Source organism: Camelus dromedarius, chromosome 11 (assembly GCF_036321535.1).
Source record: "Camelus dromedarius isolate mCamDro1 chromosome 11, mCamDro1.pat, whole genome shotgun sequence".
Taxonomy (NCBI): domain Eukaryota; kingdom Metazoa; phylum Chordata; class Mammalia; order Artiodactyla; family Camelidae; genus Camelus; species Camelus dromedarius.
In genome coordinates, this window is record NC_087446.1 from 63,225,136 (window position 1) to 63,246,363 (window position 21,228).

The following is a 21,228-nucleotide window of genomic DNA, read 5'->3' on the forward strand; positions in this document are numbered from 1 at the left end:
ATCCATTAGTTATGATGATGACTCAGAAGCTGAGCAAGCCTTGTGTATGTGAGTGTGTATCTCCTTGTGACTCTGTGTCCCTGAGTGCCCACACGTCTGTGAGCCTGCCTACACGTGTGTGTAAGCATGTGTTTGTGTGTGTGTGTGGGGGTCTTGTGGCTGGGGAAGTTGTGTATGTGTGTGTTTATTTCTGGGTGTGTCTCAGTGTTTACCCCAGAAACCGATAGGAACTTCGCCAAGGCTGCACAGCCGATTCCTACTCAAACTTGTCTCTTAGGAATCTACAGGCAGCAACTCTAGTTTGTGCTGGCTCCCACCTGGGTCTGAGGAGTAGTACCCTGTAAGGAGGAGCAGAGGTGATTTTCAGTCCAAGAGACCCCTGGAGTCTTCCGGAATTCTGAGCCTCTGGGTCCCCTCCCCCACTCCCTCCCCTCGGTGGTCACGGGACCTCTAAGGCGGTCCCCACCAAGAAGGGAGGAGGATCTAGGAGTTCCAGACGGCGTCGTGCTCCCTGGCTGCTTTCAGGGTCCTCCACTGGAGGGAGCGCAGAGCCCAGAGGGATTTCTTTTTCCAGAGATCTCGGGGGAGCTGAGTCCCTTGTGAACCCAAACACCCCCACCCCGCTCCCTGGGAAAGTTTGGGTATGGGAGAGGCAGTTTGGGGCAGCATATCTCTGCTTGATATTAGGTGACTTTCTGAAGACAAGTTGCTCGCTTTTGAGGGGGACAAAGTGGGGATCAGATTCCCCTCTAGCATGACCCAGGGCCCCCAAGCCCAGTCCTGGCTCCCCCCACTCCATACTCACGCACAGGAGGCACACACGCTCACCCCATTTTCTTCCTCTTCCTCCTCCAGCCCACTTTCTCTCCTCTGTGTCGTCAGAGCTCCAGGGAGGGACCTGGGTAGTCAGAGAAGCCGGAAACAGTAGACTGGGGCAGCCACTGCTTACACTGAAGAGGAAGGACGGGAGAGGATTGTGTGTGTGTGTGTGTGTGTGTTTGTATTTTTTTTTCTTTTTCTTTTTGGTGGTGGTGATGGAAGGGGGTTGCTAGCAGGGCCAGCCCTGAACCCGCTGGACAGAGCTACAGACCCATGGGGCCTGGCAGTGGCCGCTGAGAGAGGGAGAAGACAGCAGAGGGGTTGCCAAGGTGAGGGGATGCCTCGAAGGAGGGGAGGGTGGGGGGCCTCGACTATGAGTATGTGGCGGGGGTGGGCTGGGAGGAGTGCCTCTCAGGATCCTCCCTGGGCAGAGTGGATGGTCCCAAGGAATTGTTTCATCTGGGGTTGGTAGCTGGTGCTACTGGGTTTTGGCGCTTTCGAAATACCAAGAGGAATCTGGGGTGGGTACAGGCCCAGCACTTCCCCCCAACCCCACCCAACCCGCCATAGACATTTTTTCCACACCCCCGCCCCCGCCCCTACAGGGACATGTAAAGGCAGGGGAAGGAGGGCAAGAAGGTGCCCCTCTGCTCTCTGGGTTGGGGGGAAGTGGCTGCCCCTCCCAGAAGGTTGATGCCAGAGCACAGTGGGTCCTTGACAAACCCCTATTGGGGCCCCTGTGAAGGTTCCTGTTCAAGGGTGTGGCTAGGGAGTGAGCTAGCCCCAGCTGTAGACCTCATGGTGCCCCAAAGGAGGGGGAATTTCCCCCTCAAAACTGCTCCACGCTTGGCCCGGCCGAGTCACGAAGTTAACCCTCCTCATGCTGAACTGGCTCCACCTCCCCGCTCCCCTCCCCGCCCCCACCGCCACAAACACATATTAGGCAGCTCAGAGACGCTCTTTTGACTTTTGATCCTGTGGTCCCAAGGTCAGAGGGCTCAGGAATGTAGGGATTGAGGTGAGGTTTAGGCCACGAAGCGAAGCGAAGCGGGCTGATGAGGATCCTGGACGTCGGGTCTCCCTTCCCGATTGGGAGGGGAACACTGGCCCCGCCCCGTCGCGCCGTGGCTCCGCCCTCCCTGCCGGTCTACAGGGGACCCCTGTCCTGGCAGGCCAGGCTACCAGCCTCGTTACGGGGTCGGGGTAGGGGAAATTCTGGCCTCCTGATATCTGGGAGTGGAGTGAGGGAGGAGGTGTGAAGCCAGGGCCATGCCAGGGAGGCTGGTCACTCAACAATATAGAGGAATGGGGGTTACCTATGGTTTAGGGGTCACTTCAGTCCCCAACAGGGTAGAGGGAGAGGGTTAAAGGTCTGAGCACCATAAGAAACAGGAGACGAAGAGAGAAGAGAGGAATGGTGGCCTCCCTTGAATCTGAAACACAGACCAAAAGGTGCCCCAACCCCAAGGGGGCGTAGAGAAAGGTCTACTGGAGGACCCTGCGCAGGAAGGGGCAAGATTCTGCCTTTGGGAGAAAAGAGCTCAAGGGGACAGAGACGCGGATGGGTGGGGGGGAGGAGTCTCCAGAGAAGGGGACCCTCTGTTCTCCATTCTTTGGGGGTTCTGGGAGAGGAGAGAAGTTAAAGTGCAACAGGAGGACTTGGGGCTACCAGGTTGGGGGAGACTCAGGGAGTTTCCATCTTCATCCTTTCCATCGTCTCTGGGAAGAGGGATATTTTGAGAAGTATGAACTGAGAGACCCTGGGAAACTACTGGTTTACCCATCCCACCCTGCAGCCCACCCAGAAATGGGGATGCAACCCTCTCCCCATCTTCTCCCCTCTCCTTTCCTCTTGCCCTCTTTTCTTCTCTGCCCTTGGCCTTCTAGCTCTAGCATCCTCTCCCTTCTTCTAGGCTATTCACTCCAGGCGTATTAACCCCACTTTTTCTCCAATCTCTCTCACCTTCTTCCTGATTTCTCTCTACTTTTCCTTTTGCTAGATCTCCTTCAATTCTCTCCCATGCCCTGCTCCCTTAGGATTACAGGATTTGGATCTGGAAGAGACCCCAACAGCACAATGTGGTGGTTAATCCCCACTGAGTTCAGATCCTGATGTCTGAACTTGCTTGCTGAGTGGCCTTGGCAAGTTGGAGAAACTTCCTGAGATTCGGTTTTTCTACCTGTGAAAGGGGATAATTCTGTATTTAAAAAATTGTTGCAAGGTGCTCAGTGCAATGCCTCATACTTAGAAAGTGCTTAATAAATGGTAGCTATTAGTATTACCCTCTTCATCATCTAGCCAGTTTTCAAATTATCTCAGGGAGCCCCGGAAGTTTGAGGGGTTTCTCCAGGGACAACTTTGGGGACAGGAGGTGGTGAGAGGGAAGTAAGAAACAGTAGAATTCTGGGCCTACCACACTTGCTTTCAACAGAGAAACTCTAATTTTATATGATGGGGATTCCACAGATGAAGACTAAAATTGTCTATACTGCTTTAAAAAGTTTAGAAATTTCTACACTTATTTAAGGCTCGTATTTTATAGATGAGAAGATCAAGGTCCAAAGAGGGGAGGTTTCTTGCCCACAGAACCAGAACCAGGTCTAAAGCTACAATCCATATCCTCTGCCTTCTCTACTGCCCCATTTCCCCTGTCTCCCACCCCTCCAGCTGCAACTCAGCTCCTCCCACCCCATCACCCCTGGGTCTACCATTGAAGCCATTACCTCGTCTCAGGCACTGATCAGGGACAGTCTGAGGTGGTCTGGCTGTGAGGGATGGAGGGGATGGTCTACGGGAGGGCTCTAGCTGCCCCAGAACACAGGCCAACTTTCTTGGGCACCTCTCAGAGTGCTCAAGTGGCCTTGTTCCCTTCCTCTAGGCACCCTCCAAACCCCAGATCATGTCTCTGTGGGGTCTGGTCTCCAAAATGCCCCCAGAGAAACTGCAGCGGCTCTATGTCGACTTTCCCCAACACCTACGGCATCTCCTGTGTGACTGGCTGGAGAACCAGCCCTGGTGAGTCCTGGCTGCCCCATGTTTGTCCCCTAGGTCCTCCCACACCCACTTACTAGCTTATTAGATTTTTGTCATCCCATTTCAAGACTTGGGACTCATTATTCCATGTGTGGTGACCCAGATTTAGCGGGGAGTCTGTGCTGCATCAACCAGACTATGCATGTTGACACGTGGAGTCCCCCATCCCCTTAGGAGGCTGAGCCAAAGATGAGGGAGGTCAGAGCTGGGGCAAGGGCACTTCCCACAACAGCTGGAAAATTGGGGAACAAGGACATGGGTGAGGGCTGCAGATGGCTGGTATGGAGGATAGGAGGAGGAAGGAGCTGCTGAGCTGTTTGCTGTGGGGTAAAGGGTCAGTGGAGCTGAGGAAGCCCTGACCCGAAGCTGCCTTATCCTGATCTTCCCGCAGGGAGTTCCTTGTCGGCTCAGACACCTTCTGCTGTGACATGGCCAGCGCCCTACTTTCTGCCACTATCCAGCGCCTTCAGGCCTCAGCTGGAGAGCAGGGGGAGGGGAGCACCATCTTGCAACACATCAGCGCCCTGGAGGTGGGGGCAGGAGGGTAGGGGATAAGGCTGGGGTGGGGCCTGGAGTGGAGCTGGGGTGAATATGGGAGGCTGGAAGAAAATTGGGTAGACCCTGGAAACAAACCGATATTCCTGTGGTTAGCTGTTAGCCAGCAAGCAAATTAGATTTTAAAGCATTCAACTGCGTGAAAACTCCTGGAGTCTACATTTGTGCTGCCTTTCAGTGCATGTGTGAGCGGGCGGGGGGGTTGGAGGGGGAGAATAACATGGGAAGAGCCAGGCTAACCCTGTCTACCACCCTTCATTCCTATAGAGCATATATCAGAGGGATCCCCTGAAGCTAGTGGCCACTTTCAGACACATCCTTCAAGGGGAAAAAAAAGCCGTTATGGAACAGGTATTGTGATACCCCACTTCCCACCCCAACTCAACTCCCTGCGACCTTAGCCTGAGCCATGACAAGCTAAAAGGAATTTGAACTTCAGGAAAGATTCAGTGTTCTAAGCCCAAGATGACCAAAGGAGGTTCCTGGGGTCAGAGTGAGCCCCAAGCTAAGCTCAGAAAAGCTTCAAATGAGGGACTTGGGGTAGTCAGGCCTGGGGAGAAGAGAGCAGGTGGTAAGGAGCTGATTCTGCCAGGAGAGAAGTCTTATCTTCAGGAGATTCCAAAAGGTTCGGAGGAACTGTCAAAGGAGAGAGGGGAACCAGACAAGGGGTGTGGCCTGTCTCCCTCGCTGCAGAGCCTGGCTGTCGGCACCCCTTTAGGTAGTGGAGGCTGAGTGTAAAGGGGTGAGTCTCACTTCCTGCCCTCTGGCCCTCGTCCCTCCTGCGCAGTTCCACCACCTGCCAATGCCCTTCCACTGGAAGCAGGAGGAGCTCAAGTTTAACACGGTCCTGGGGAGGCTGCAGCACCGAGTCGGGGAAGCCCACCTTCTCCGAGAAGCCCTGCTGCCGGGGGCGGAGGCTGGCCAAGGTGGGAGCCAGGGCCTGGAGCCCTAGGAGGGCTCTGGGTTGTGTGGGAGTGCTCCCCTCTTGGACCTCAACCTTGACTGAACCTCAAATCTATCTGCACCCCTGATTTCTGCCCCTACCCTTAGTGTCTCTGCACAGCTTGATAGAAACTCCGACCAATGGGACTGGGCCAAGTGAGGTGAGTAATGGACTGAGATGTGGAGATGGAGCTCAAAATGCAGACTTTGAGAGGTCTCAAGTCTGTGGGGGGATGGAGGTGAGAGCTCAGAGAGGTGAGAAGGAGAGCCCTACCTTCGGGAGCTGAGTGAGGAGGAAGTGTGTGGCGCTGGCTCAGAGCCTCCTTGCCCGCAGGCCCTGGCCACGCTGCTGCAGGAGACGGTGGGGGAGCTGGAGGCTGCCCAGGCCCTGGTGCTGAAGAGGATCCAGATTTGGAAACGGCAGCAGCAGCTGGCAGGGAATGGCGCACCCTTTGAGGAGAGCCTGGCCCCACTACAGGAGAGGTTGGGACAGGGCTGGCAGGGAAGAGGGTGGGCTAAGGGTGGGCACCTGCTGTCCCCACTGGAGGATCCACAGGTGTGAGAGAGAAGAACCAGGCCAGGGGCCTTGGGGTGGGCCAAGGCTCAGAGTAGCAGTTCCAGCAGAGCCTCGCACACTGTTGTTCAGGTCACATCCTGCACATGTGTGCCCAGCTGAGGGGGCACAAGCAGGAGTTCATCCAAGCCACACTTTTCTCTTCAAGCCCTGTGCCCAGAAGAATGGGAAGCTTTTTTCTATTTGGTCTGTTGGGTGAGGCACCTTTCAATATGTGCAAAAGCATCATATATGCTGGCAGCTGACCTGGGTACCAGAGCCCAGGGAAGAGGCAGCGGGGTTTTCACAGGGCTTTCAGACACCAAGAAAGAACCTCCCCAGAGCCAAGGCAGGTGCCAGAACCCCTTCAGCCCAGGTGCCTTGCAATTACATCCACTGCCCATCCCACCCCTCCACACACACGGTCCTGCTTTCTTGCTGGGTTTAGGTGGAGGGGGTCTGGGCCGGGAGCAGGCAGCCTGAATCCTGTGCCCCCGACCACTGTCCTGGCCCCAGGTGTGAGAAGCTGGTGGAGATTTATTCCCAGCTGCAGCAGGAAGTGGGGGCGGCTGGTGGGGAGCTTGAACCCAAGACCCGGGCAGCACTGATTAGCCGGCTGGATGAAGTCCTGCGAACACTGGTCACCAGGTACAAGTCCCAGGCTGGCCTAGAGCAGACCCCGAGGAGGGAAGAGGGTCAGAGTGGTGGAGAGGGCACTAGGAGGGACCCAGACTCTAACTTCCCTTGTGTCCACCTCACTCCTCCCAGCTCTTTCCTGGTGGAAAAGCAGCCACCCCAGGTTCTGAAGACTCAGACCAAGTTCCAGGCCGGGGTGCGATTCCTGCTGGGCCTGCGGTTCCTGGGCACCCCAGCCAAGCCTCCGCTGGTCAGGGCCGACATGGTAACAGAGAAGCAGGCGAGGGAGCTCAGCATGCCCCAGGGGCCTGGGGCTGGAGCGTAAGCTGGGACTGGAGAGGGCCTGGGGGAGAGGGGTGGAGGCCACAGGAGCCTGGGGGACTGGCACTACGAGGAGGAGAATGATGGGGAGGGGGCACCATGGGTGGTGGGAACCAGGACTGATCAGGGCAGAGGAAGGGGAGGGACCTGTCAGTGCTGGAATGGGGGTGGGAGCATCACAATTTGGCTAAGATGGGGTGTCCCCTCCTAAAAAGTGGAGAGGCAGAGATCGGGGCTGGTAGTCCATGCTATCCACCCGGGGATGCAGGCTCCTGCCACCCCGGCCCAGCTGGGATAAGCCACTGTCTGTCCATCTTGCCCCAGCAGAGAGAGCACCGGGGAGATCATCAACAACACTGTGCCCCTGGAGAACAGCGTCCCGGGGAACTGCTGCTCTGCCCTGTTCAAGAACCTGGTGAGAGCTCCCGGGAGCGGTGGGCGGGGTTCTGGGCCCAGGGTCTCTCCTCAGAGAGGGTGTTGGGAGCCCAGGAGAAGCAGTCCCTGCCCTCACCCCCTTCTCCCTAACCCCACTGGCAGCTTCTAAAGAAAATCAAGCGGTGTGAGCGGAAGGGCACCGAGTCTGTCACCGAGGAGAAGTGTGCTGTGCTCTTCTCCACCAGCTTCGCGCTCGGCCCCAGCAAACTCCCCATCCAGCTCCAGGTGAACTGAGGCCCCAGCCCTGTGCAGGGTGGGATCCCGGGTGCCCCTCCTTGCCACACCCTGGGGCCCTGGATCCTCCCTCCTCACGACTGCCAGGCCCTGGGTGTCTGGGATTTGTGCGCACCGGGGCCCGGGTGAGTGGACTGGAGGGCACACGCCAGGGACTGATGGTGGAGGAGCAACTGGCACTTACCTACACATTCTTCATAGACCAGGCACTGTTTTAAGTCACACACACGCACATACACACACACACACACACACAGTTTCCACAATAACATTATGGGGTAGATATTTTTACTAGTCTCATTTTACAGATGAGGACATTGAGACACAGAGAAATTGAGTAATTTGCCCACGTCACACAGCTACTAAGTTGTTGGAACTGACATTTGAAATCTGGAGGTCTGGCTCCATAGCACTGACTTATAACCACTTCTCTACAGTAAGGCCCTAACTGAGCTTCAGAAAAGCATTCCATGATACCCCACGGGCTCTTATCTGTGTTGTGGGGGCCAATAGCTTCCCTGCACGCTCAGGGCCAGCTCTCTGCAGAAGCCTCTTGCCCCAGTAAGAAGAACCCCCTTTCCTCACTCCTTTTAGGCCCTGTCTCTGCCCCTGGTGGTCATCGTCCATGGCAACCAAGACAACAACGCCAAAGCCACCATCCTGTGGGACAATGCCTTCTCTGAGATGGTAAGGAAAGACCTGGAGTTGGGCGGAAGGGGCTCCAACATGGGGGGCGGGATGCAGGCTGGTCGGGTGGCATCCACGTTCAAATGAGAGTGAACTTAATTCCTTCTCATAGGCTTGCTTTAGTCCTTCTGACCTCTTTTCACACCAGTCCTGGCAACTATCATGCTGTAGCTCCCTAAACTGCTGCTGGAAAAGCACCACCTTCGTCAGCAAGCTCAGGGGGACAAGGCTGGGGAGGGGCAGCCTTGGGGAGGTGGGAAGGATGAAGGGGCTCCTGAGGGGGAACGGGGATGTCAGCCTGAGGTGCCCTTTCCTTCTCCCCTCCCCCCAGGACCGTGTGCCCTTTGTGGTGGCTGAGCGGGTGCCCTGGGAGAAGATGTGTGAAACTCTGAACCTCAAGTTCATGGCTGAAGTGGGGACCAACCGGGGGTTACTCCCAGAGCACTTCCTCTTCCTGGCCCAGAAGATCTTCAACGACAACAGCCTCAGCATGGAGGCCTTCCAGCACCGCTCTGTGTCCTGGTCACAGTTCAACAAGGTCATGCCCCTGCCCTTCGGACCTCCTACCCCCACGCCCTTCATCCCTGGGTACTCAGGACCTCGCCAACCCCTGCCCAGAGACCAACCGCTGGGATCTTCCCAATGTCCTACCCGCCCCGCAGGATGGTCTCTGTCACGCCCCAGGCAGGAAAACCCCTCAGCTCTCTGGCATCCGCCAGGTTGTGGTCTGGGGGCCTTCTGTCCTCTGTGTTTGGCAGTGATTTGCATGACTCACCCAGATTGTGTGCAAATGCAGCTCTGATTCAAAATGACTTTGACCAATTGGAAAAATAGTTCCTGTTGCAAAAACCGGGACGAAATCCCACAAGGACATATGCAGTGATACCAGCTACCATGTGTTGACAGCTTACTATATGCGAGGCACTGTGCTTTAGCGCTTCGCTCATGTTGTCTCATTTAATCCTCCCAACATCCCTTTGTGGTAGGTGCTATTAGGACCCCCATTTTACAGAGGAGGAACTTGATTCTCAGAGGGATTAAGTAGTTTGTGCAAGGCCTCCCAGCAAGTTAGTGGCAAGGCTAGAATGGAACCCTATATATTTGTTTCTCCTTCTTCTTCTTCTTCTTTTTTTTTTTCTGGTGGGGAGGCAGGTAATCAGGTATATTTATTTATTTAACAGATGTACTGGGGATTGAACCCAGGACCTCGTGCATGCTAAGCATGCACTCTACCTCTGAGCTACACCCTCCCCTCTTGGAACCCTGTATTTCTGACTCTTGCTCTTAGCTACTACATTTTACTGCCTCCAAAATAAGACGGGTCAGGACTAAGTCTGTTACAAAAGCAGGGGAAAGAGGAGGTCTGGTTGACAACCAGCTGGGTAAATGCAGTCATGTACTGATCTCTTAGAAAAAAAGGAAGAAAGAAAAACCCACATGACCAGAGGATGTGTTTAGCAAGGGGACCAGGACACTCACACCCCGCAAGCTGCCTTCTCTGGACGCCACTTCCGCCAGCCTCACTCAGGAGGGGTGGAGCACGGTGGTTGTGACTTCCTGGGCTAAATCCCATCTCTGCTTCTCACCAGCTGTGTGGATCTGGGCAAGTTATTCGGCCTTTCTAGGCGTCCATTTCTTCGTCTGTGAGATGGGATAGTCATAGGACTATTCCACAGGCTTGTAAAATTCAGGTACATTAATTTATGGAAAGGGCTTGGAACGGTGCCTGGCACATGGTAAGGTTGACCATTGTCATTGATGGGGTCTCGGCTCCAGGTGATTCCTCAGCCCTGTGACTCTGTCGGGTGGGCACTCACAGCCCGGAGCCTGCCCCAACCAGGCTCCCGCTCTGGCCCTCCCGTGCACACACCAGCTTCCCCTCCCCCCACAGGAGATCCTGTTGGGTCGTGGCTTCACCTTTTGGCAGTGGTTCGATGGTGTCCTGGACCTCACCAAACGCTGTCTCCGGAGCTACTGGTCAGATCGGTAAGTCCCTGCCCCAAGTGGCCTGAGCAGCTGTACCTCCAGCTCCCGTTTCATACCCTGTGCCCCTACCCACATCGTCTCTCTTATCCTGGCCAGGTTGATCATTGGCTTCATCAGCAAACAGTACGTCACTAGCCTTCTTCTCAACGAGCCTGACGGAACCTTTCTTCTTCGCTTCAGTGACTCAGAGATTGGAGGCATCACCATTGCCCATGTCATCCGGGGCCAGGATGGTGAGGTCACGCTAGCCGGTCCTCTGCTTCTGTGCCTGTGCCCTCTGGGGTTTCTCCCAGGAAGGAAACCTCCTGGTCTTCCTTGAAACCAACCCTGACCTTCAGGAAGTTCTTCCTTAGGTCCAGCGTCTTCTCTTCTTCCTCCTGTGGTCTAAATGTTTACCTTCCCACTGTGATCTCTGGGGGAGTGGAGACTGGTGGCTCTCTCTCCCTCAGGACTCCCACCCTAGCCCCTCTCCTAGATTGAGAATGAGTCCAGTGCTGGAGGGAGGGTGGGGAAGGGGAAGAAAGTCTGGACAGAGGGGACACAGGGTCTCATTCCCATTGTAGGCTCCCCACAGATAGAGAACATTCAGCCGTTCTCTGCCAAAGACCTGTCCATTCGCTCGCTGGGGGACCGGATCCGGGACCTTGCTCAGCTCAAGAACCTCTACCCCAAGAAACCCAAGGACGAGGCTTTCCGGAGCCACTACAAGCGTGAGCTGGAGCTGGCAGTTCTGACCCCTTCCTGTAGTCCATCTCCTTCCTGCTCCCAGCTGCCCCCTCTCTGCCCACTGTGTGTTATCCCTGACTTCTCTCTCCATTTTTGTCACCTGACTTCTTCTATCTACCTATCAGCCATGCCCACCTTTTCCACCATCCTTCTTGCCTAACCCTGAAGCATTCCATGGCTCTCCTTTCCTCCCCACAACAGCTGAGCAGATGGGTAAGGATGGCAGGGGTTATGTCCCAGCTACGATCAAGATGACTGTGGAAAGGTGAGTGGGCTGATGTGGATGGTGGGTGGGGCCTGGTACTTACTTGCAGGAAGAGGTGATGGCATCAACTTCTGGTCAGTCACAGGTGCCTTCTTCCCTCCTCCAGGGACCAGCCACTTCCCACCCCAGAGCCCCAAATGCCTACTATAGTCCCCAGTTACGATCTTGGAATGGCCCCTGACTCCTCCATGAACATGCAGCTCGGCCCAGACATGGTGTAAGAAGCCTGAGAGATGGGAATGGGAGTGGTCTGTGTAGACGGGCTTTAGCACGGGCAACTGGGAGAGCTGGCACTGGGGGCTGAAGCAGAGAACTTCCCTTTCCTTGAACGGGATTCACTATCTTGAGGCAGGGGGTGGGGGTGTCCAGGAGAAGGGCTGGCATCAGGGGTCTGCTTTCTTTCCCCAGGCCCCAGGTGTACCCACCACACTCTCACCCCATCCCCTCATATCCAGCCCTCTCCCGGGAAGAATCCGTCAGTGTGTTGCCAGCCTTCCCGGAGTAAGTGGGGCATCTCTGGGGGATGGGACGGGATACCCACCTGCAAGGGGAACAGGCACTTGGATTTGTCAGGAGAGGCTCTTCTGTGAGGAAAGGGAGGCAAAAAACCAACACCTTTGTCACTCTGTCCACTCCACTGGGGCATTAGTGACTAAGGTCAAGGTTCAAATTCCAGATTCACCACTTGCTGACTTTGGGCAAGTTACTTAACTCTGATGCCTCGTCTGTAAAATGGGGAATAACAATGATCATTCTAATACCTTCCTCCCAGGGTGACTGTGAAGGTTAACTGAGCTCATAATATGTGCAAAGTAAGCGTAGTACCTGGTTCACAGCAAGAGCTATGTAGTATTATTACCTCTCCTGCCCCTGAAATCTACTGTCATTTGTCTGCTGTCTTGATTTCATTTATTAATTGTTTTGGCCCTGAAGTGGCTTAGACAGTTTTGTTCCCTATGTAGCACTCAGGTGCTTATTAACTCTCGGTCAAGGTGCAACATCTCCCCTCCTAGGAATTGACATAGGGGTGGGGACTGGGGGACTTAGAACCACCAAATTTCAGAGTTCAAAAAAACATTGGAAATTAACTAATCTAGCCCTTCTCTGTCCACTACCCCCAGTCCCCAGTGCATACACATCATTACAGGTAGAAATGGCTCGCCCAAGGCTATGCAGTCAGGATGAGGAGCTGGAAATTCTGTTTCCTCACTCAGTGGTCTTGACTTTGTCACACGTTACCCTTGCCCAACCTTCCTTTCTCTGACTGCCCTCCTTTGTGCTTCCAGACCTCACCTGCAGATGCCCCCTAACCTGAGCCAGATGAGCCTGCCCTTTGACCAACCTCACCCACAGTGAGTGGCAACCCCCTGTCCTGATCCCATGCTCCCCATTCATTCCTAGCCTCCCCCCTCCTCCACCTTATTTACTTTTCTGGGCCTGGCAGGGGCCTGCTGCCGTGCCAGCCTCAGGAGCATCCCGTATCCAGCCCTGAGCCCCTGCTCTGCTCAGATGTGACCATGGCAGAAGAGAGCTGCCTGAGCCAGCCTGTGGGAGGGTTCCCCCAAAGCACCTGGTGAGTGGTGGCCTGAGGGTGAGGCTGGGTAGGGGCTGAGGAGTGGGTGCCTTGCCTATCCCAACTGCTTCCCCTCTTCCTCCCTGCAGGGTCAGTGAAGACATGTACCCACCTTTGCTGCCTCCCACTGAACAGGACCTCACTAAGCTCTTGCAGGGGCAAGGCGAGTCAGGGGGAGGGTCCTTGGGAGCCCAGCCCCTCCTGCAGCCCTCTCACTATGGGCAGTCTGGGATCTCAATGTCCCACATGGACCTAAGGGCTAACCCCAGTTGGTGATCCCAGCTGGAGGGGGAGCCCAGAGAGATAGCTCTTCTGCCCCCGTTGGACCTGCTCTGGACAACTGCCCATGCTCCTGCCAAGCAGCCAATGGGGAGGATGTCCTCCTATCCCCACCTACTCCCTGGTGAGGGGGAAAAGACTTTGCCAGGAGAATGTGCAGTGGGTGGAACGTATCTACTCTTTCCCTCCCACCACACACCCCTGCCCTCTCACTTCCAAATACTGGAAGGGAAATTCAGGTTCCAAGTGAGATACACCCCAACATGCCTGCACATGCAGGACATACACGTAGCTCTCCTTGGAAGGTGAGGCTGAGCAGGAAGGGGGCTGGGCAAGAGCACTGGTGAGGGCATAGAGGACTTCTCCACCCACCCGGAGCCAGGGCTCAGGATGCACATGTAGAAACACGCAGACACATGCACACTCTTGTACCAGAGACTGGGGATGACGGTATGGGCTTGAGTCCCAGCCCTGGGGGGATGGGAAAGCAGTTCAGGAGACCTAAACTCCTCCTGCGTAGGAGGCAGGTGGTCTATACATTTGGTTACTGATGTGGGTTTTGCTCAAATTAAAACACAAATCCCAAACAACTCCAAATTCTTGCCAGTCAAATAGAGGCTTCTGGTTATGTGTATGAGATTGTGCACAAGTACAAGGGCTGAATTTCTTTGTGTATAGCTGTGTGCAAGTGTGTGTACCTGAGACTTAATACATAATGTCACACACGGTAGTTGTATGGCCACATAGAAAATGTGCCTCTCTAATTTTGCCTGTATGACAAGTTTGGAAGTGTGAGACACTGCACAAAAGTCACCAGCAAGTATGCTGGTCTCTCTACATATGCTACCCCACAAGTACTCAGCTCTGAGTACATGCCCAGGTGGGTCTATGTGGCTGTGACATCTGCGTATGGCTGTAGCTTTGGTGGCTCAACACCACCAATCCTGCCCAGAGGCTGGGGCCCAGGCCCAGGTGTGTGGTCCTCTCTGGGCACTGGGGGCCCCACACACTGCTTCTTTTCTATTCCTCCATCCACTGCCAGCTTCCTTGCACTCCCCTGCCCCATGCCACCCTCTCTCCATCTTCGGGGTCATAGATCCTAAGCCATAAAATAAATTTTATTCCAAAATAACAAAATAAATAATCTACTGTACACGATCTGAAAAGAAAGACGCTCTAACTGCTCAGACAGGTGCTGCAGTCCAGCCCCCAGCTGAGGGAGACCCTGAGTCCACCCAGGCCTCCTGAGGAAGCCAGTGAGGGGGACCCCACCCCCCACCCCCCCAGAGAGGGCAGGAGGGAGAGAACTGCTGAGGACTTGGGGGAAAGAGGACTTGGATGGATGGGCAAACTGCAGCACTTGTTAAATTAAAGAAACAAACTAGAAGCACAAAAATGGGGGAGCAGAGGGGAGGAGCAGGTCCAGTGTTCCCAGGCCCCCAGTTTTAGGGGGAAACATTTCCATTTTTAGCTGCTGGACCCTCCCAGGGAAGTCCCCCTCTCCCCCATGTTCAAACCGAGTCCAACTGCTCACACCACTGGTTCAAACTAGAGAGGACAGGAGTATGTTGTGTAAGGGAAGGGAGAACCCCAAGTGTCCTGGAGGCAGAGTCCCTGCTGCGCTGTTCTCGGCAAGGGTGAGGGGGCACCATGCACCCTCCTTGTGTCCTCTCGCCAGGCCCCTGCTCGTTATTGCTTGAAGCCCCATAGTTCTACGCCCATGGAGCAGATAGGGAGGCAGGAGAAGGGCCGCAAAAGGATCCAGGGTTGTGACTCGATGCCAGGGACTCAGAGTGTAGGGGTCTGTGTGAGCCAGAAGCCCAGGGCCCTGGGTCTCAAGACACCAGTCTGCCCCTCACTGCCGGCTGGCCTCAGCCTCCACTTTGACGCTGCTCCTTCGACCTTCCACCAGAGCGGGATGGGGTCCTGGGGCAGGGCACCGGTCCAGCAGCCCTTCCTCGAACTCTGCAGGGAGAAGGCGCAGTTAGTAGGCTGTGGGGTGGACGCTGCAGAGGAAGGTGGTTGACAACAGTGGCGGGGGTAATAAGGCTGTGAAGATGAGCTTGATTTATTGAATTATTGCTTCCTGCCCACCTCGTGTACAGGGGGGGTTCCATCCGAAGTGTGTGCGCCCCCTCCCCTTTCTGGCTGTGTGTAGCTCTCTGTATGTGTCTCTCTTTCTCTGTCTCTCCCGCCTCCGTTCTGCTGGAATTTCTGGTTCAGTCAGGAGCTGTGGGGGCGGCTTGGCTCTGACCTCTCCCCCTCCCCCTTCGCAGGCTCTACCACCCCCACTCCTCCTTGGCCCCCTCCCAGGCCCCACCCACCCTACCATGCCCCCCAAGTTTCTTAGAAGCCAAGTCAGGGGGAACACAGGAAGCCAGCCTCCCAGCTCCTCCCTCAAGAAGAGCCCCCCTTTCAGTCCCCGCCCCCACTCCCCACCCACGCACAGTTTAAAAATACCAAGCCAGGGTTGGTGGCTTTGTCTGGTGCGTCACTCTCAGCCCAGCCGCTGCCCGGCCCTCTGCAGGCCGACTTGCCTACTCCCCCTTCCCCCATCCACACACAAAACATCCCCCTTTGGGCTCCTCCAATTCCAAGCTGGCAGCCCCACCTCAACTCCTAGCCTGCTCCACACTCCTGCTTTGCTGGAAGTTCTATTCAAGCTGTCCTTCGTGTTCCCCTTCGCCCTGCACCCTCTGTGCCCCTGCCCTGCTCCCCTCAGAGCCCCCTTTACAGATCTCCATTAGGGTCAGACCCTCCCCAGTGGGAACAGCCCTACAGGGTCCTCCTCTCCTCAACTCAAGGCCTGGTTGGCTGGAGCCCCACCATCCTACTGCCCTCTCTGGTGACCGCATCCCTCTTCCTCCCACCTGGCCCCAGGACACCAGGATTGCTGCATGGGGCCTGGGTGGCAGGGGTCCTTGGGGACAGCACTGCCGGCTGCCTCACCTGCGAGAGGCGGCTTCGCAGGCACACAGGGGCTGAGGCGGCCCACGCGGTCATGGGAGACGAGGCGGGCTAGCCGCAGCCCCTCATCCATCAGTGTCTGCTGCAGGATGTGGCGGCTCCACAGCCCATGGGCTGGCAATGCCAGAGGCAGGTCAGCAGGGGGCGGCGTCAGCCTTGGGCATGACCCCACCGCTGTGGGCATGGGCACGGGTCAGGTAAGGGACTACAGTCAATGGAACCCCCTCCCTCAACCGCACAGCCAGACCCAAAGGCCCATTCTCTTTTGCCCCCATCCAGCCAGGCCTCCCAACCCTATTCCAGGCAGGTGCCTCCTGGCTCCCTCCTCCCACACCTTCCACGCCCGCAATGAAAAGAGGAGTGTTCTGTGCACACTTACCCTGCAAGTGTCCATCCAGGCTCTCCCCAGACAGGCTGGCGTTGTCTTCCTCCAAGCTGGGGCGGTATGGGGGTGCATAGGACTCAGGGCCCGGGGGAGGCTGCTGGATTTCAGAGTGACTTTGTTCTCCGACCTGTGGATGCCCCAAATGGGGAAGTGAGGACCTGGCAAGGGAGGGGGTCGGGGAAGGCTGCCCTAACCCCGCCATATACACCCTGGAAAACCTACCTCCTGTTTCAGCTTCTTCAGTGGGGGCCCTCCCAATTCTTCAGGGTGGAGCCTGCAAAGATGGAGAGGAATAGGAGGATGAGGCTGGGGAGGGACACATGGTGGCCAAGACACAGAATCTGGCGGGGAACACGTATCATTTCAAGACTCTGGAAAGACACTGGCTAAGCAGGAGTCCCCAGCTTGGGCACTACTGTCGTGGGGGGCAGAGGAAACCTGAGATGGGCGGGAGGAGGGGCCAGGCCTCAGACAAAGGCAGGACATGCAGGCGGGTGGGAAGCTGGCCTAGTGGCACCTGAACTGGAGAGTAAGACGTGACCCAGCTCCTTGGCAGGATTCTGATCTAGAAAGGACCTGGAGAAGGAGGTCTCACCTGGAGCCCTTCAATGAGGACAGGTAGGTGCTCTCTCGGGCCACTTGGCGAGACAGGGAGAAGAGCTCCACCCTACGCAGCAGGAGCGTGTTGTCCCTCATGCAGAACTGGGCAGCAGCCTCGTTGATGGTCAGCTGCAGAGGGGGCCGCCAGAGCAGTGAGAACCCCACCTTGCCCACTGCCTCGCCCAGACCGCCGCACTCCCCTTCACCACCAGACAAATGAGGCCCGTCGTGAGATGCTTGCTTGGGTTTAGACACCACACAGGCACTTTTGAGGGGAGGAAGACAGAGGTCAGCGCCCACAGCTCCCTAGGAATGCCTGGGGCCTCCTCCACTCCTGGGGGGTCCTGAGCAGCATGGAGCTGGACAGCTGGGCTCTTGCCTGTGTCTCTGCTTCCCCCTCAGTCGGGGAGGGAAGCACTGCAGCAGCTGGGAGGTGTGGGAGGGGATCAGGGCCTGGGACCCTGGTCAAGGAGCAATGAAACAGACTTGGAGAGTGTGAGGATTCCCAGAGGTGAGTAGGTCAAGGCCTGGGAGTCAAGAACAATCCTGGGAGGCTGGATCCTCACCTCATGCAGGCTGAGCTGCTTGCCCTCCCGCCGCTTAGAGTCAAAGCGGCCATAGATGATGCTGTATTTGCGGATCTCCTCTTCCTTCTGGCTGTCATTATCGTCCATCTCAAAGATGTGCCCCACGCTCCGTGCCAGCTTCTTATTCAGCTTCAACAAGGATGTTACCTCCCCAGCATCCCCCCTTGGGAAGCTCCGGAAGATCCTCTCCACGCTCTCCACCACCATGCGTACCATCTCTGGCTCCAGTCGATCCGGACCACCCCCAGCCCCAGCTGCTGCCAGCCCCCCAGCCCCAGTCCCCTCAGGGACTCCTCCCCCTGCAGGTGGGGAGAACGGGGGCGAGCCAGCCTCCTCATCTCCTCCTGCCCCAACATCAGACTCTGGAGTGCTCCGGCCTGGCCAGATCCGTGGGTCCCCTGCCCCAGGTCCCCCAGGCAGTGGTGACAGCTTCTCTCCAAGTTCAAGGGGGCTCTTAGGGCTAAAGCTGCGGGCACTGCCCGCCTTTTCCCCCGGGCTGCCGTGCCCATTGCTCATGCTCCCTTTCCGGGTCCCTGCAGTCTCAGAGATCTTGAAGAGCGGAATGCTGGAGACGGGCACGGCAGGCACTGGCTGGCTGAAGAGCCCTGGATTGGTGGCCCACTCTCTTAGTGCCTTCTGTAGGCGTCGGACATGGAGGGGCTTGGTGGCCATGCCCACGAGCGCCATGATCTCCAGGAACTCCTCCTCACCCGCCTCACACAGTTGCTGCACGTCGTCCCCTCCCTGCTGGATGAAGGTCTCATAGTAGGACAGAAGATTGGCGCGCTGCAGGACCCGGTACAGTTGCAGCTCCCCCAGTGTCCGAGGCAGGGCCATGGCTCGGGCACTGGGCCTGAGAAGGAGGTGCACAGCAGAGAGAGGAGGGCAATCAGCATAAGTCCCCCTGCTGGGTACCTCCCCACACTCACAATTGTTTTCTTTCCTGCCTGCTTCTCTTCCCCTCTTTTGAATGCTCTCTGTGCCCAATGCCCAGGCCTGACCACAGACGATGAGAATCAGCACTGCTCAGAGGCACAGCTTTGCCAGTGCCATCCCAGACTTGCCAGAAGTACCAGAAGCCAGACCAGTCTTCGCAGAATTCAAAGGCTCTGAGCCTTGTCCTCAGATTTTACCTTTCAGGCCTGGGGCAAGGAGACCTTGAGTGGTGAGGCCGACCAGCACACCTCTGGGATGGCTGGACCATCCTCTCTTCCAGAACACAGTCCTAACCTTCCACCCCAAACACCCAGCCATCTCAACATTACACAAGTTAACTTCCTGCACTGAGGTGAATGTAAGACCCCCATTCTCCCTACAGTGGGCACTTGGGAACACTACTGGCCAGCAGCACTCCCCCAGGGCATCCTGCCCATGTGGCTGAGACGTGTGTGTGTATGGGGGGCCCTCTCCTGCCCTTTCTCACTCAGAGAACCAGGCAGACCCCTGCTCCACTCCCCCTTTTCCACTCCTGCTCAGCTTTTCCCACGGATTAGGCATTCTTAGGGCACTCTTGCTTTCTTCCCCCAGGACCTCCCACCGCTTCTCAATTGTCCAGTGCCCCCCAGTTGGCACCTCTCCCAGCAGTAGCCTTCCCCACCTGCTCTGTAGGTAGGCCCATCCCTTCAGCTCAGGCACAGGGGAGGGTAGGAGTGCCTCAATTGTTCTGCTCTGGGGCCCATTCCGCCCCCACACACTCCCACACTGGTAGCGTCTGTGGGCGAAAAACCGCCAGGGGCTCCCGCCTATCTTCTCCCTCATTTTCCACCCACATCTTCAAGTGGAGTGGGGGAGCGACACAAGGCCTCTTGAGGGAGGGGCTGCACACTGAAACTTCCCTCCCTATGCTGTAAATAAAGGTATAGAAACGGAAAGGGACGCCTAAGGCAAGCCCGACTTCTGCAAAGCTCCTTTGATGCTTTCTTGGTTCAAAGGCTCTGGCTTCTCCCGGACGCACGGGCTGTGCGCTCCATGCCTACGACAGACTGAGCCAGCTGAGCGGCCCTCCCCTGGCACTGCTGCCAGCTAGAGCTCCAGGGCTTCCCCTGGCTCTTGGGAGCCCCCACATTCTTTGCAGGGGGCTCACATGCCAGGTCATGCCCACAGAGTAAACGGGGAAAGGAGAATTAGGTACTATTCTTTCACATCCAGATTCATCAGATCTCTGCCTGCTCCTAGGGCCCCCTAATTCGAAGACGCACCCCCTTTCCATCAGTCTCCACCCCCCACCCCCGTTCCGCTTCCCCTCGTCCTCTCCTCGACCTCCGCCCTCCGGACCCCTTTCCCGAGTCCAGCTCCACCCATCTCCACTCCCTGCCGCTCTTCCCTTTGCCCACTAACTTGAGTCTGGGCTGCGGGGTCCGGCGGGCGCTGTCCCCTCCGCCCGGCGGCTGCTCGGCTGTAGGGGAGGGCGCTCTGTGCATGGACGGCTGGAGACCTCCGGGGATGCCCCTCTCGGTGCCCGGCGCTCGGCGCCTGCTGCGCGCTGCGCTCTTCCCGGCGCGCGAGGCCGTGTCCGCCGCTGTCCGGGCTCCGTCCCTCCCTCCACGTCTCCTCTCTCCGAGCCTCCGCGCCTCTGTCTGTGCCTCTGCCCCCCCCTCCCCGGCTGCGCTTGCCGCCTCTCCGCGCCTCCACCCCCGCAGGACGCACGGGGAGCGAGGCCCGGCGCAGTGCTGGCTGCGGGGCGGGAGGAGGGCGTGGGCCGAGCCGGGGGTGGAGGCCGGGGGCGGGGGGCGGGCGCCGGGCCGCCCGGCCCGCGGTGGAGACGCCGCGGCGGAGAGACGGAGCGAGGTGGAGACTAGGGGGAGGGGGTGTGGAGCAGGAGGCGGGGGTGGAGACTCGAAGCCAGGCTGCCGAGTTGGGGGACTGAGGTGACCGAGGCCAGGCTGTGGAAGGCGGGCTTAGGGACCCAGCGGGCGGGGCGAGGTCGCTCAGTGCCTCCCACGCCGGATGCACAGCCGGCCTTCTCCGCGCCCACGTACCCACGTGAGCGCCCAGCCGGCGACATTCTTACTCCTCCCCCCCACCTCTTTTCCCTCTGAGCGGAGAGCAGAGTTTCACGACCACGCACAGGTACACAAAGACACAGAGAAGCGCACGGATGGGCACATGAGCCTAAAAAACTACGGGACGCCTGCTTCCCACACTCGGGCCTCGCGGTGCTGTACGTGGAAATGTTATAAGTGACCAGGGAAAAGTTGTTGGAGACTCGGGATGCGCGGCTCCTTCATGCGTGCATCTGACTCCCATAGAGTGTAAACTTAAGTCTGTGAGTGTGGGGCTCTGCAGGGCCCCTTACGTATCCCCACGCTCTTATCCAGTCTCAAAAGGAGTAGTTTGAAGAGGCCGTCCTCGGAAACCCAGGCGTCCTGCATCCCTCCCTCGAGTCCACGTCGAAGTTTGGGGAACAGGAATGGGCGGGGTTTGCTAGAAGCTACCCTTAGATGCGCTGCGATTAGTCGCGTAGGGTTTTGTTAGCGCTTAGGTCAGACTGGGATGGGAGGGGTACCCCACCTTTCTCTACTAGTCGCACCCTATTTGCTGCGGACCGGGACCTGCTCCTGTGGCAACTCTGGGAGAGGGAGGATATCCTTTCTAAGAACTTATGTTAGGGCACTTAGCCCGGGAGAGTCTATAGAAGATGGGCA

The 21,228-nt window shown here is 57.1% G+C and overlaps 2 protein-coding genes across 6 annotated transcripts; one reads left to right on the top strand and one right to left on the bottom strand.

The window, feature by feature from the left end:
- Positions 1-903: 903 nt before the first annotated feature.
- On the top strand, positions 904-14,203 carry STAT6 (signal transducer and activator of transcription 6). Of its 4 annotated transcripts, none has more exons than XM_031462240.2 (22): positions 904-1,148; positions 3,699-3,835; positions 4,245-4,383; positions 4,676-4,759; positions 5,196-5,334; positions 5,459-5,511; positions 5,685-5,833; positions 6,420-6,551; positions 6,672-6,860; positions 7,185-7,275; positions 7,398-7,520; positions 8,124-8,216; positions 8,548-8,754; positions 10,108-10,202; positions 10,299-10,435; positions 10,766-10,912; positions 11,130-11,193; positions 11,300-11,410; positions 11,602-11,694; positions 12,480-12,545; positions 12,629-12,766; positions 12,856-13,635. In XM_031462240.2, exons 2-22 carry the CDS (start codon positions 3,720-3,722, stop codon positions 13,040-13,042), a joined length of 2,553 nt encoding a protein of 850 aa, XP_031318100.1. In that variant the 5' UTR covers positions 904-1,148; positions 3,699-3,719; the 3' UTR covers positions 13,043-13,635. The 4 variants fall into 4 exon arrangements, with proteins under 4 accessions (XP_031318100.1, XP_010989283.2, XP_010989284.2 ...); XM_010990981.3 differs by having other exon boundaries at positions 906-1,148; positions 7,188-7,275; XM_010990982.3 differs by having other exon boundaries at positions 907-1,148; positions 12,638-12,766; positions 12,856-14,203.
- On the bottom strand, positions 14,143-20,302 carry NAB2 (NGFI-A binding protein 2). Of its 2 annotated transcripts, XM_031462241.2 has the most exons (7): positions 19,922-20,301; positions 17,564-18,437; positions 16,993-17,126; positions 16,620-16,671; positions 16,392-16,524; positions 15,995-16,186; positions 14,143-15,010 (listed from the first exon to the last, which is right to left on the bottom strand). In XM_031462241.2, the coding sequence occupies exons 1-7, from the start codon at positions 20,002-20,004 to the stop codon at positions 14,901-14,903; spliced, it is 1,578 nt and encodes a 525-aa protein (XP_031318101.1). In that variant the 5' UTR covers positions 20,005-20,301; the 3' UTR covers positions 14,143-14,900. The 2 variants fall into 2 exon arrangements, with proteins under 2 accessions (XP_031318101.1, XP_031318102.1); XM_031462242.2 differs by lacking the exon at positions 15,995-16,186 and having other exon boundaries at positions 19,922-20,302.
- Between the last annotated feature and the right edge of the window lie 926 nt (positions 20,303-21,228).

What these genes read in the sequence shown, in the direction of transcription:
- NAB2 (XM_031462241.2), bottom strand. Translation starts at nt 20,004, where the DNA reads ATGCACAGAGCGCCCTCCCCTACAGCCGAGCAGCCGCCGGGCGGAGGG. An exon ending in AGCAGCTCAGCCTGCATGAG is followed by an intron (nt 17,127 to 17,563) that starts GTGAGGATCCAG and finishes CCCCCTCTGCAG; the next exon opens with CTGACCATCAACGAGGCTGC. An exon ending in TCCTCATTGAAGGGCTCCAG is followed by an intron (nt 16,672 to 16,992) that starts GTGAGACCTCCT and finishes CCATCTTTGCAG; the next exon opens with GCTCCACCCTGAAGAATTGG.
- STAT6 (XM_031462240.2), top strand. Translation starts at nt 3,720, where the DNA reads ATGTCTCTGTGGGGTCTGGTCTCCAAAATGCCCCCAGAGAAACTGCAG. An exon ending in CTGCCCTGTTCAAGAACCTG is followed by an intron (nt 7,276 to 7,397) that starts GTGAGAGCTCCC and finishes CCCCACTGGCAG; the next exon opens with CTTCTAAAGAAAATCAAGCG. An exon ending in GTGTTGCCAGCCTTCCCGGA is followed by an intron (nt 11,695 to 12,479) that starts GTAAGTGGGGCA and finishes TTGTGCTTCCAG; the next exon opens with ACCTCACCTGCAGATGCCCC.